Source organism: Anabrus simplex, chromosome 5, assembly GCF_040414725.1.
Source record: "Anabrus simplex isolate iqAnaSimp1 chromosome 5, ASM4041472v1, whole genome shotgun sequence".
Taxonomy (NCBI): Eukaryota; Metazoa; Arthropoda; class Insecta; order Orthoptera; family Tettigoniidae; genus Anabrus; species Anabrus simplex.
Window position 1 is genome coordinate 352,249,532 of NC_090269.1, and position 13,460 is coordinate 352,262,991.

Sequence of the window (13,460 nt, forward strand, 5' to 3'; positions counted from 1 at the left end):
GATGCATTGGGGTGAAAAGTATTTACAATGGAGGTATCTTGTATTATAAAATAACTCAAAGTTCTCACCTTTACTGTGTATCTTGTATTCTTTTTAATGTTCTGAAATATTGTAGCACATACATAACCAGGCCAAATACTACATGTGTTGGTTTTGTGAATTATTTCTGTTTTGTATAGCCAGTTTAATTCATACTTTTCAAGAATTCCATATGGTGGATAGGGAGGAATCCAGCGTAATGAAATCCATCCTGGCCCATGAGAAAAGGCAGTAAAGTCTTTCACAGCTGGTGGGCCTATAACGGAAATAAGCAGCATTTATGCATCATGAAAAACTATTTCAAAATGTACCGTACTCCAATTTCTTTTTAACCCTTGAACTGCTGCAGTTATATTTATTAGTGCACTGGGCAACATAAAACACTGTTTCTACATATTTTTTGATCAGAACATACCCATACTGCAAATACACCAATATAAATCTGAAAGAATCTTCTATATACTAGTAATTATGACAGAAGAAACAAAAATATTATAATACTATAACCTGTATCAGCAGGTAAAAATGGAAGCAATACAAACTGTGAAGAAAATGAGAGAAAAGTGGTTCTATGAATGGGTGAAGAACTATAAAAAATGTGGATGGTAACAGAGAAATGTTGTATTGGCATGATAAAGAGCAGACAATGAGACAAGGACTGCAGTAAATATCTTATTGATGAACATGGCAGCCTCATTACAACTGATGCAAAGCTTATTTTGATAATCTCCTGAATGTAAGGAATGCACAGCATCTTCTTTGGAACAGTGGAACAAGGAGTACCGGTACCCATAAATCTGGCAGCTAAGATGAGATTTGTTTGCAGTATGATTGGAATAACCAAACAGGACAGAATAAGAAATAGATATTAGAGTATGGCTCAAGATGGTAGACAGCAGGATACCATAGTGTCATAAGCTCAGATGGTATATGGACTCATGTGAAGGTCGGATGCAAACAGATTACCAAAGTAAATGTTTAATTTACTACTTGAGGACAAGAGACCAAGAGGAAGACCTGGAATGAAGTATATAGAGGAATAGTGAAGTCAGAGGTGAGAAGAAGGTTGAGAGTGACAGACTGGCACATCATTGAAAGTGAAGAGAGATACAAGGATAGAAATTTGTGGAGGAACTTCATATACTAAACCATCGAGCAGATGCAATGACGCTGAATATGATGATGAAATTGTGATTTAAAAAAATTAGTAAAATTACTTGAATTAGAAAAAAAAATATCAATCCTTTACGTACACAGAATGGAATTTTCAAGATATAACTGATTTCTCAAACATAATTATTGAAAGCTTGCAAGTAATTTTTCAATATTTCCTGTTAGATCTGCTAAGAAATTGTCTACCCTGACAATTCAGACATTTGTTTATAAATTTAGGACACAGTCTTAATTTTAAATCTTCAGGTCCATTTGTTTTCCTGTATTGTGATGAAGGTCCTTATAACAATCAACACAAAATTTCTTTTCATCTGAACCTACACAATAATCACTATAACTCTCAGTACTGTTATAGAAATCTCCAAAAATCAAGTGCTCAATTTCAGATTCCTCAAGAAAGTTGGCAGCCATGCTGCTTCTCAGCCTTTAGAAGTGATTAACCCTAGAATGGTAGACTATGTAAAAATGACGTATCTATCATGAACAGGCGCATCCCGCCTTTCCCCCACTCAACGTTATCGCTTGTCCGGCCGGAAGTGCATCCGCTAATCAGTTGTGAAACAGAAGTGGCCACGAATGGCACCCGTGCTCCCGCCAGTTTGTCTATAGCTCTTATCCATTGAAACTCTACACGTAAGTATGATGTACTCTACCAATGCACGTAAATTTTTAGCACATCTGTTTGACGTATGTCTACCAATAATGGATCTGCTCTTCACCTACACTACGTATATGATATATATAATTAACACATATAATATAAAAGTACACACACACATTTATGTACAATAAGTATTTAATTAATTATTATTATTTCTAATTGCAGAATGGCGAAGTATCTGGATAATGATGAGGTGATAGCAGCGCTTTTAGGAGAGCTGTCAGATGAGTAGGAAAGTGAAGAAGACAATGTGGAAGTGTGCTCTAATTCTGAGGAATATAATTCTGACATTGATGAAGACTATGTACAAATTGAAGATGATATCATATATGAAGAACTGAGTGAAGTAATACGGAACGTAGAGGTGGAAGACCATAGCAACTCCAGAAAGAAGGATCCCATCTCAAGTGGAGGTAAAAGGAAGAAAATATTACAGAATATAGGAAATAGCAGCAAGAAACGGCAAAAGGAGACCTCCAGAATATCTACTCAGCGTGGAGCTCCCAGTGGAAGTGTTTCTAATCCTCTAGTTCAGAGTGATAAACTCATAATGACTGGACAAAATGGATTTCAGTGGACAACAAAGAAAAGGAAAAATGAAGGGAAAACTCCACAAAGAAATGTTGTACATATTCGTCAACGGGTAAACACGAATGTTTCGAGCTATTCTGAACCTAGTGCTTGCTTCTGTTCCTTCTTTACTATGGATATACTCGAAACAATTTTCAAATATACGAATGAGGAAATGGATCACCGAAGAAGCAACTATAACGAAAAACAAAGGAAGGACTCTACTATAAGTAGTATAACTATGGACGAACTTCTCGGTTATCTTTCTTTGGTTATACTAGCTGCAGCTCTGAAGAATAACCATCTGGTGGCATCTAAATTGTTTGATGCTACTTTATTTGGTGAACGTTATCGGGCTACTATGTCAGAAAGAAGATTCAACTTCATCACAAATTGCCTGAGATTTGACGACAAAAGTACCCATGAGGAGAGGAGAAATGTGAATAGACTTGCTCCTATTTCTGACATTTAGGAAATGTTATTGAAGAATTGCCGAGGAAATTACACTCCAGGTTCTTACATGACAATTGATGAGAGGTTGGTTGGATTTTGTGGAAAATACATATTTCGTGTGTACATGCCCGCAAAACCTAGCAAATATGGGCTAAAAATAATCATGATGTGTGATTCAGGAACATATTACATGCAGGATGCCAACCCTTACCTTGGAAAAGGCACCACACCTGCAAACGTGCCGGCAGCTCAGTATTTTGTGGAAAAACTATCTGCAAACGTACAAGGAACTAACCGGAATATTACAATGGACAGATGGTTCACAAGTGTACCCCTAATTGAATCCCTGTTGGCAAAAGGTATTACAGCTCTTGGAACTATTCGAAAGGACAAACCAGAACTACCTTCTGAGTTCAAGGACCCCAAGTTTATGCAAAGGAAAGTTGGATCCAGTTTGTTCATTTTTTACGAACATGTGACAACAGTGTCCTACATTCCCACAATTTGTGCAGGCTCCATCGTGGAGAAAAAAGGGCACTTTCAAGGCTGGGCTACATGATAGAACTCCACAAGAAACTAGCAGCTCACCGAGCTCGATAGCTGCAGTCGCTTAAGTGCGACCAGTATCCAATATTCGGGAGATAGTGGGTTCGAGCCCCACTGTCGGCAGCCCTGAAGATGGTTTTCCGTGGTTTCCCATTTTCACACCAGGCAAATGCCGGGGATGTACCTTAATTAAGGCCACGGCTGCTTCCTTCCACTTCCTAGGCCTTTCCTATCCCATCGTCGCCATAAGACCTATCTGTGTCGGTGCGACGTAAAGCAAATAGAAAAAAAAAAAAAAAAAAAAAATAACACTAGCAGCTCCATGGCAATCACAAAGGCTATCCATCCCCACCATGCAAACAAAGGTGAAGACGTTCATAAAGAACTCACTCGGCGAAGATGATGGGCCAAATCCAACGTCAGCTTCAGATTACAAGGGACAGAGGAAGTACTGTGCTTTCTGCCCGTCGAGCATCAAAAGAATGATGACTACATACTGCTCCTGCAACAGGCCCATATGCGGCGAACATCAAAAGAAGAAATGTCCTGAATGTTCCACTTGATGACAACTTAAGTATCTGATACTCTTAAGGGAGTGCCCTATCGTTTGGAATATTGTACGTCTTAAGTGTGTTCATGCTACCCCATTGTTGAGGCAAAACCAGAACCTTGTAATTCATTTCTTATGTGTTATTCGTTTTCAACGGAACATTTAACAGTTTCTGTAGGTTTTATGCACCGTTCTGTGAAACTAGCTTCATTTTGTATTGTGACAAGTGAAATTATTTGTTTTTGTAAATATAGATAACTTACACATGGATTTACTTGCTCATTTACCAAAAATTCCTTTGACACGTCATTTTTATGTATGTCTACTAATAATAGGTGGGTGATTATGTCTACCATTCTAGGGTTAAATTACTTCCAATTCTCTAGGCATATAACTGCCTGGAAGTTGACATTTGTTTCTCAAAGACTTTCAGAACAAAAGGCAAAACAAGAAACGCTTGAATCTTCTAATCATTACAGGTACACTATTTCTGCACACAGAAGACAATTTTTCCAGGACAACCCTTGTGTTGCAAGATGATGGATATGGAATTATACTCATTTGACCCAGTTTACAATGAAGAAAATTGAATACATGACAGAAATTGTTCAATAATCTGAATCCTGATATAGTATATACCCCTATACAGTGGAACCTCGATTATCCGTTCCAGGAACCTACGTTTTCCTGGATCATGCATTCAAAATACATGGTCCTGCGAGCATCATAATCAAATCAAGTTGTAAAAATCCCGCCTTATCTGTTCCTCGAAGAAACAATTCCCCAGATCAACCGTCCAGAAATTTAAGTCCCATCAACGCTTAATCCTTGATCAAGCATTTTTCAATAAACTGTACCGTATCTCTTATACGATTATGTTATCGAGACCAGAACAGATGTTGCACCGTACACACAAAAGGCCATGGGAGGTCTTGGGATTGCCTATTACTGGTTTGGTCCTAATATAAGACTGGGAATTTTATGTTTTCATGTTAAAAGTCAAAAACTGCAGTCATTTCACTTGGGCATGTTACATGTAAATGGTTTGTATCATTTCCAAATCGTACTGACATGTGCAGCGAGCATGCTTTCCAGCTGAGCCCAAGGTCATGAATAACCGTAATTTCTGAATTTTTGATGATTTTTTTTTCTCTTTCCAATTTGATTGGATTAGTGACAGGTAGAATTGAATACATGCATTCGAGAACTTCTGAGAATCGATACTTACATTCAAAACCATGTTCTCGAATTCAACATACTGGTTGACCACTAAAAGTTGATGTAGGCATAATATATGTGGTACAAGATTTCCAGAAACTGACTATGAACCAGAGACCAAATTACAATGGAAGATTAAGAAAAGAAGGGATTTTGCCATCATGCTGGGCGCTTTTGTATCTAATTTGCTGTATTTCATTATTTAAGAGAATTAAAAACTCTTTGTGGTCGATTGTTGTTTGGCTTGGCGTTATTAGATTTTTCGAAGAGTTTGGCTAATCAAAGTTGCTGAACTGAAAGAAGTTTTCATGGGAAACTGACAAAGTTTCTCCTGTAAAACTGAATATAAAGTATTGAGATTTTGAACTTGCGTACTGATAATCATGCCAATTTCAGGGTCTAACTTCCCTGCCTCTCATCTGGAGGGCCCAGGTTCGATTCCTGGCCAGTTCAGGCACTTTTACCTGGATATAAGGGCTGGTTCCAGGTTCACTCAGCCTGCGTGATTACCTTTAATTGAGGAGCTATCTAATGGTGAGATGGCAACCCCAGTCTAGAGAGCCAGATATAATGGCCGAGAGGATTCGTCACACTGAGCATATGTCACCTCGTTCTGCAGGCCTTCGAACTGAGCAGCAGTCGCCTATTGGGGCTGTAGTTTGTTTTGGTTTGGTTTAGGAGTGTTTGTAAGATTATAATTATACATATTTCATTTTTGTGATGTTTAGCCAAATTGTTGATGGCTTTCATTCATTCCTGGATTTTCTGTTTTCCCATGTTGTACATTTTATTTTAATGGTCCCTTCAAAAGTGGAGAATTGACTGTATTAATGTATGCATCAGAGACTTGGACATTGACAGCAAGAGATGAGAGTAAAATTCAGGCGAGTGAGATGAAGTTCCTGAGGAGTACGGTAGGGAAGACAAGGATAGATAGAGTAAGAGATGTCAAAAAAGAAACACAGGTAAAAAAACTGAGTGATGGGATGAAGAATAATAAATTGAGATTGTTTTGACATGGTATGAGGATGGAGAAAGGAAGGTTACCAAAACAAATGTTGGATAGAGGGATAGAGGGCAAGAGTGAGGTCCAGAGCAAGATGGATAGACTCTATCAATAACAGTAAGATATAAGAAAAAGAAGACTGAAATGGAATACAATTACTGAAAAGGAGTGGTGGAAGGAGAGGCAAACGTGGAGAAGTACTATCAACACCCTGACCTGGGAGGAGCTGGACATGGGGAAATGAAAATGATGATGATGATGATGATGATGATGATGATGATGATGATGACAATGATGACTACAGCATTTATATGCTTTGCTTCCGATGTTAACAATTAGTTAAAATAATTCTTTCTTTCCATACTAGGGATAATACAACTGTTGCATATTTTCTCCACATATGCCAGACACACTGTGGTACAGGGCAGTTTCCAGATCAACTGAATATAAAGTTCGAATAACCATCTAGGTACTTATGGACTGTTTCAGTATATTTCATATCCTCTTTGCTGCTTTCATGAAACTTAAAGTTGGAATGGGTTCATTCTCACTTTCATTAGTCAGATTCTGTCAGAGACACATTTTCAACTTTTCTCTTTGTAAACAGAAACTTATCTATTTGGAACTTAGATTACTGAAGAGGCAATTAGCACAATAATGCAAGTAACACATGTCAAATGAATCACCTCAAATCATGCCAAAACACAAATGAAGTGGTGTTACAACTGCAAGCCTAAAAATAACCGATGGTGAAGGCAAGCTGTACATGCACTAGAACAAGTCCCACGCACTTTTTCAACTTGTCTGTTAATATGCCATGGGAACTCACTACAAAGGATAGTGTGCCATGAACAAAAGAAAGCTGATAAACACTGGTCCATTGTGTAGCTGTGAGTCAAGCTATTAAATGTTTGCTATGGCTTATTCATTAAAACTAATAACAGAGTTAAACTGTATTATCTTACCTGAAGCCTGTGTCAAAACATGAAACCAAAAGGGAAGTGAATGGTTTATGTTTCCTGATCTGTTATAATAAACAGTCACACCATAACTGGAATAAGGAATAAGGTGTGTAAGATGAATTGAATTTGTATTAAATTCATTCTTCACCATGTAATTTTCATTCCATGAACTGTTTCCACTTATGATAACTGTAGTATTTTCAAGAGGACCCTTGATTTTGGTGCAGTCTCGTGGTACATCTAAGTTAAATGTCACCCATGTTGGCCCTGTCTTGACTTGTTCCAGAAGTGAAGGTGTTTCTGTTGGTATATCTGTGGAAAAAAGAAAGAGTAAATATTAATAGAGCATAATATTTAATAAAACAAACATTACATACTGAGTAAATATGGCTCTAGTTAACGTGTCCCAAAACTAAATATTTTAAACCAGTTCTGTAAATTGGTAACCATTTCAGGATATGGTAAAAGTTACAGTATTATTTTGTGTATGGCAAAGATCTCTGGTGTTCAACTTACAAACTGACATGACATAAATATAGGATACTGTACCTTCATATCACGAGACAAAACAACATAAATAATCAAATCATGTATTCATATCTCTCCAGCTATAAGTTAATGGGAAATTACAGTGAAAAGCAGGGCAAAATCTCTGTTTATTTACAGATTCTAATTATGTCCCCTGACCAAGAATCACAGATATCCATCTTTATAGAGGTTCAGTTTGTGCCGTTTATTTGTTATTACATATGGTGCAACAGTGAAATGTATTTTGAGAGTATACGGTAGCACATGCATGAGTGTTCCTGCTCCAAACTTCTGGCGATGCAATTTACAGATTTTTCTGGGAAGAAATTCTAAAATATTGCAAAAAATGAAATTTAAACATAATTGGTTAGAGATGATGATTTAAAAATTCTGTATGCTCACTGGTTATTTAAATTTGGTGACCTGCCTGTTTCCTCTGCATGGGTGTGCACTTCTTACCAGCGATGTGTCAGCTTGGCGTCACTTTCTTATTGCATCTGGTGTTGCTTTGCTCCACTGGGAACCTTTGTGATTCACTAGGATAAGCTTCCTTCTTTAATGTAACAATGTAATTTTATCTTATTCAATTGGGTGCAGGAATTTTGCGACTTCTCTTTAATCTTTGGATTTAAACATTTTACTTTGAAATTTGGTAGTTAACTTAAAATGTTCTTTCACCTTTATAAGGCAAGCCCATTTAGAGATTGGTAACCTATTTCCTACTTAGTAAATTTTATTAGTGCTTGAAGGTTTAGAATGGAATTACTCCATAATAGCAATAGAGGATAGATCCTTGATAGGTATTTCAGGCTTGGGTCTTTATATTTTCATTACAATACACCTTCAGCATCATGATGAATTTACTCTGTGAAATGGTTTTTAACAGATAATTGTTATGATGGTAATTCTTTTAAGATTTCCATAACCTTGATGTGTTTTGTTTCCTTTTGATGAAGTTTTAACTTATTTGTTAAGAAGGAAGACATACTTTTCAGTGACAAATCAGTCTGCAAAAAACACTAATTGTAACACTATGGAATACCTGTAAAATACACACACACTAGTAAATAAAGAATGACATATTTAATTCTACAAAAACATCCTCAGATTCTCTTAAATAACTGTAGATCATGCACATGTATGTATACTAGTGTTCATTAAAATCTCATGGCCAGAAATATTCATTTCATGCAAGGTATCAGTACAGCCCTCAGAACTGCCCAGTACCTACTAACACATTCTCTCTCATGGATCACATCCATTAGACGCATAACACATGCTCACACATGAAGAGCGAGGGGAGATGGAGAGAGCTGATGACGGAAGATCTAACATAAATCAAACACATGCAGAGGGAAAGGTATTTGCTTTCCCACCTACCCATGCTCGACCTTGAATATGCACTAGAGAGGGGAATGAAGGGAGGGACCACACAGGCTAGTATGTCAGTTTACTGGGGGTCAAGTTCTTCTGTTTCTTTGATATTCTTTTGTGCACAGGGTAGCTGAAATGTTAGCACTCTTGACCATGACCTTATTGTCAGATGGCATCATGCCTGACCCTTGTAAGAAAGAAAGGACCTTATTTTCACCAATATAGCCCCCTATTAAATTACTCTACATTAATAACTCTGCAAGCACTGTTAAAAGAAGAAGTGACATATTTTGCACTAAAATATGCACTGATTTCAAATTTGGATGCAAGAAATTCACTAAGAACTTAGTAAGGTGATTCATATTTCATTCAAAGACATACCCTTATACTGAAATCTATATGTCCAAAGAAAAACCCGTGAGCTCAAGAATTCATGGTGGACAGCAAAGGCAAAAGAGTTGCAATATCTAGCAGATAAAGATTCACGACAGTTCTTCCAAGCGACAAAAGCAGTTTATGGTCCCACCACCTTTGGGAGGAATCCTCTTTGGTCCAGCAATAAGAGGACACTTTTAAAAGATCAGTACTCCATCATGAATAGGTGGAAAGGGCATTTTGAAGACCTCTTGAACCAGGATTCGATTATTGATGAACAGGTGTATGATATATTAAAGCTCCCATCAATGAAGAACTTGGCTCCCTACCAACACTACATGAAATTAAGCATGCTGTCAATTAAGGAAAGTGTCATAAAGCCTCTGGTCCTGATGGTATACCAGTGGAAGCTCTCAAAGAAGGAGGTGAGGAACTAATAAGACACATACATAAACTGATTGTCAAAATTTGGAGCACAGAAGAAATGCCTCCTGATTTCAGACAGTCTGGTAGTTCCCATATTTAAGAAAGAGGATCGAACAAACTGCAATAACTATCGGGGAATATCCTTACTGTCGTGCCTGGGAAAGCTTATTGCTCAAATCTTGGCAAATCGTACTGTACCCCTGGTGGAAAAAAATACTTCCAGAGAGTCAGTGTGGCTTCAGGCCTTCTAGAGGAATCACAGATATGATATTCACAGCTCGTCACTTCAGAAAAAATGTAGAAAACAAAATAGACCTCTTTATATTGCCTTTATTGATCTCACTAAGGCATTTGAGTCTGTGAACCGAGAAGCTTTGTGGAAAATTTTAGCTCAATATGGTTTTCTGCAGAACTGTATTGCCATCTTGAAATTGCTCTATACTGATATGATGGCAGCTGTTATTGGCAACGGCTCTATTGGAGAGCCATTCCATATCAATACTGGTGTTAAGCAAGGCTGTGTGATAGCCCCCACTCTGTTTTCCTTGTATGCTGCCACTGTCAAGGAACTTGTCAGAGATGATCTCCCTCCAGGAATTCATATAACTTACAGGATGGATAGTAAACTTTTTAATTTGAGCCGTTTAAAGGCAGGAACTCGGACATGGTCTGCAGCATTAGTTGAGTTACGGTACTCTGATAATAATGCTGTCGTAGCTCAGACACAAGAAGAGCTTGTGATAATCCTGAATGCTTTTTCTGCTGCGTACAACAAGATCAGACTCAAACTGAATACCAACAAAACACAGATCTTATACCAACCAGCCCCTGGGGAAGTTCAAAGAGATATCAATGTCACAATTGATGGAGTGAGCCTTCACGTTAACACCTTCCCATATCTTGGCAGCACCCTCTAATCAAGCGCAAATATAGATTCAGAAATCCAACCAATAGTGATGTTCGAACCCACTACCTTTCGAATGCAAGCCGACAGCTACGTGACCCAAACTATGCAGCCACTTGCTCGGTACATCAAGTTTTAATGAGAAACAGTACTTTATTTTGTGGATTTGACAATAAACATCCATATGGTGTTAAAGCAAATATTGAAAATATTGGAACTTAAGATGAGGTACCGGTACGTGCAATTTTTACTGTTGAAGAGGCATAAGTATGCAGATTTATTTGTAGGTGATAAAATGGTTGGTATATCTTTCTGATATTTTCATACACTTAAATGAGCTGACAATAAAAGAACATGGTAGGAACAGAAATATTCTTACTGGTATGGATAAGACTCAATAATTTGTGAATAAGCTGAATTTGTGGATAAAGAGAATTGAAAATGGGTCTTTTAAGATTAACCTAATTAAAGAACATCTAGAAATCCTGCAGTGTTCTAAGTTTTGAATGGGTTCGTTATCCATTCATTGCAAATTCAGAAACTCTTCTGATTAATACAAGAGTAATTAGTAGAACTGAAAGCAGACAGAATATTAAAATTAATAATTAATTTCGTGTAGCTATTTCTAGCTGAGTGCAGCCCTTGTAAGGCAGACCCTCCGATGAGGGTGGGCGGCATCTGCCATTTGTAGGTAAGTGCGTGTTATTGTGATGGAGGATAGTGTTATGTGTGGGTGTGAGTTGCAGGGATGTTGGGGACAGCATAAACACCCAGTCCCCGAGCCATTGGAATTAACCAATGAAGGTTAAAATCCCTGACCCGGCAGGGAATCGAACCTGGGACCCTCTGAACTGAAGGCCAGTATGCTGACCATTCAGCCAACAGGTCAGACAATATATTAAAATTTAAGATTTCAAAGTGCCTTTGGATACATTTTGGTTGGCAACAAGGGGTAAATAACTGGCTATCTGTGAGATGGCATTTAGTATGTAACAGTATTGCCATTTTCAACTACAGTAAGTGTTCGTTTGAATTGGGTTTCTTATTGTTGACTCAAGAGACTCAGACCCATTCATGAAGCAATGAGACTTGCGTTGTAAACGATTCCACCAAGGATCAGCTGTCCCTGTGCAGCTAAGCAGGTGCAACTAACACACTGAAAAGGTATGAGAAGAATGATTTATTTTAATAGTTTTAGAAAAGTGTAATTTTCTTGTATTTTCTACACTCTGCAGTGAACATAAGTTTGTAAAATTTGTTAAATGCACAAGTTGATTTCTGTATTACAATAATTGTCTGGACGGGTTGCCTCATTACGGTAATTGTCACGCTTGTTCCATGAGTTGCTTTTTTCATTTTGTTGTAGTGAGTTGTGGAAAAATATGGCAGACTTTGTAACTGTTCCACCTCGTCAAAACACTTGGGGAGATGAAAGTTATTATCTTGGGACCCATGAACATCAAATAAACTATTTGTGGCTTGCCCGCAAATAGAAACAATTAACATTCCATGGTTCCCCATTTCTCTATGTAATGTTTGGGCGCCATGGTTACAGTTTTAAATAAAACTGTAAACCAAAATTTATATTTACTAGCATAGAGACTTATACTTAAATCACAGGGGTAGGATTTTAAATAATTAACCATTAAGTATCGCTTAAGAAAGAAAATTAACGCAATATAAAATACAAATGAATTTATTATACAAAAAAAAAAAAAAATGAGATGAATCGGAAAAGTTTCCTTAAAGCGTGGAGGAATTTATAATTTACTGAATTTACTATTGCTTGCTTTATCTAATTGAAGCTCACCAATTGCAGCTTCCGTTGAAGTCATCTGGTTTCCGTGGTTATTTGTTCCCTTCTTCTCGATATTGAATTTGCTCCATGGACATCCTTCCTTCCTTCTCTTATATGGTACGGGCTATCTGGACTAACACTCCCTACATGCCTAGTCTTTAAATTAGACATTGGCCCTATACTTGTAAAAACTGATCAGCGTTGATCGTAAGAGGAGAAAATTCAGAGATATGAATTTTTCCATATTAGTAGAAATCTCACTCCAACTGAGCTATACTATTTATACGGTATCGACTTGTGCCAAATTCCATGGACTTGAACTAAACATAGTTCTTCGTCCACAATATTTACTGAAAATAACACCAGCCATAAGCTTGTTTCGTTTCACGTAGATCCGATAACATTACCGCAACTAAGTACGGTATCGAAGCGATAACACATTGTACAAAAATAACCATGTCGCGGAGCGACCACACACTGTTTCAAAAATCAAATCACGTCGTTCAAAGTAGATGTTCGCAGTAGAAGTAGTAGTGATGGAGTATCTCATTAGGATGTTAGCTTCACAGCAGAAGTTGTACTTAGTTAGCTCCCGTTCTCGTGTTGAGAATCAGTATATATATCCGGGCTCACCCCCACTCTTGGTAACAGTTCAATCTCAAAACTCATATACAACATATTATCTGATTCGATAGATCGAAGCATCAACTCCCCTTCTCTTCCTCCTCAAAGCTGACCAGCTTTGCAAGCCTCGCGCACGGGTCGCTGTTTTCTAGCCTTGGTCATAAAATAAACCCATGACTAATGCAAAATCCCAAGCTTCAAGAATAACCCTCCATATACACAAACATGAGATGAAATGAAAACAACTATGTCT

General features: G+C 37.6%; 1 protein-coding gene across 1 annotated transcript in view; it reads right to left on the reverse strand.

Moving 5' to 3' along the window:
• The window catches only part of LOC136874533 (receptor-type tyrosine-protein phosphatase kappa), a 251,010-nt gene that overhangs the window by 184,471 nt on the left and 53,079 nt on the right, over window positions 1-13,460 (reverse strand). Inside the window, exons 5-6 of the mRNA XM_068227831.1 lie at window positions 7,182-7,490; window positions 69-295 (exon numbers count right to left, since the gene is read on the reverse strand). Coding sequence (XP_068083932.1) covers window positions 69-295; window positions 7,182-7,490 — 536 coding nt within the window. The remainder of the gene's footprint in view (window positions 1-68; window positions 296-7,181; window positions 7,491-13,460) is intronic.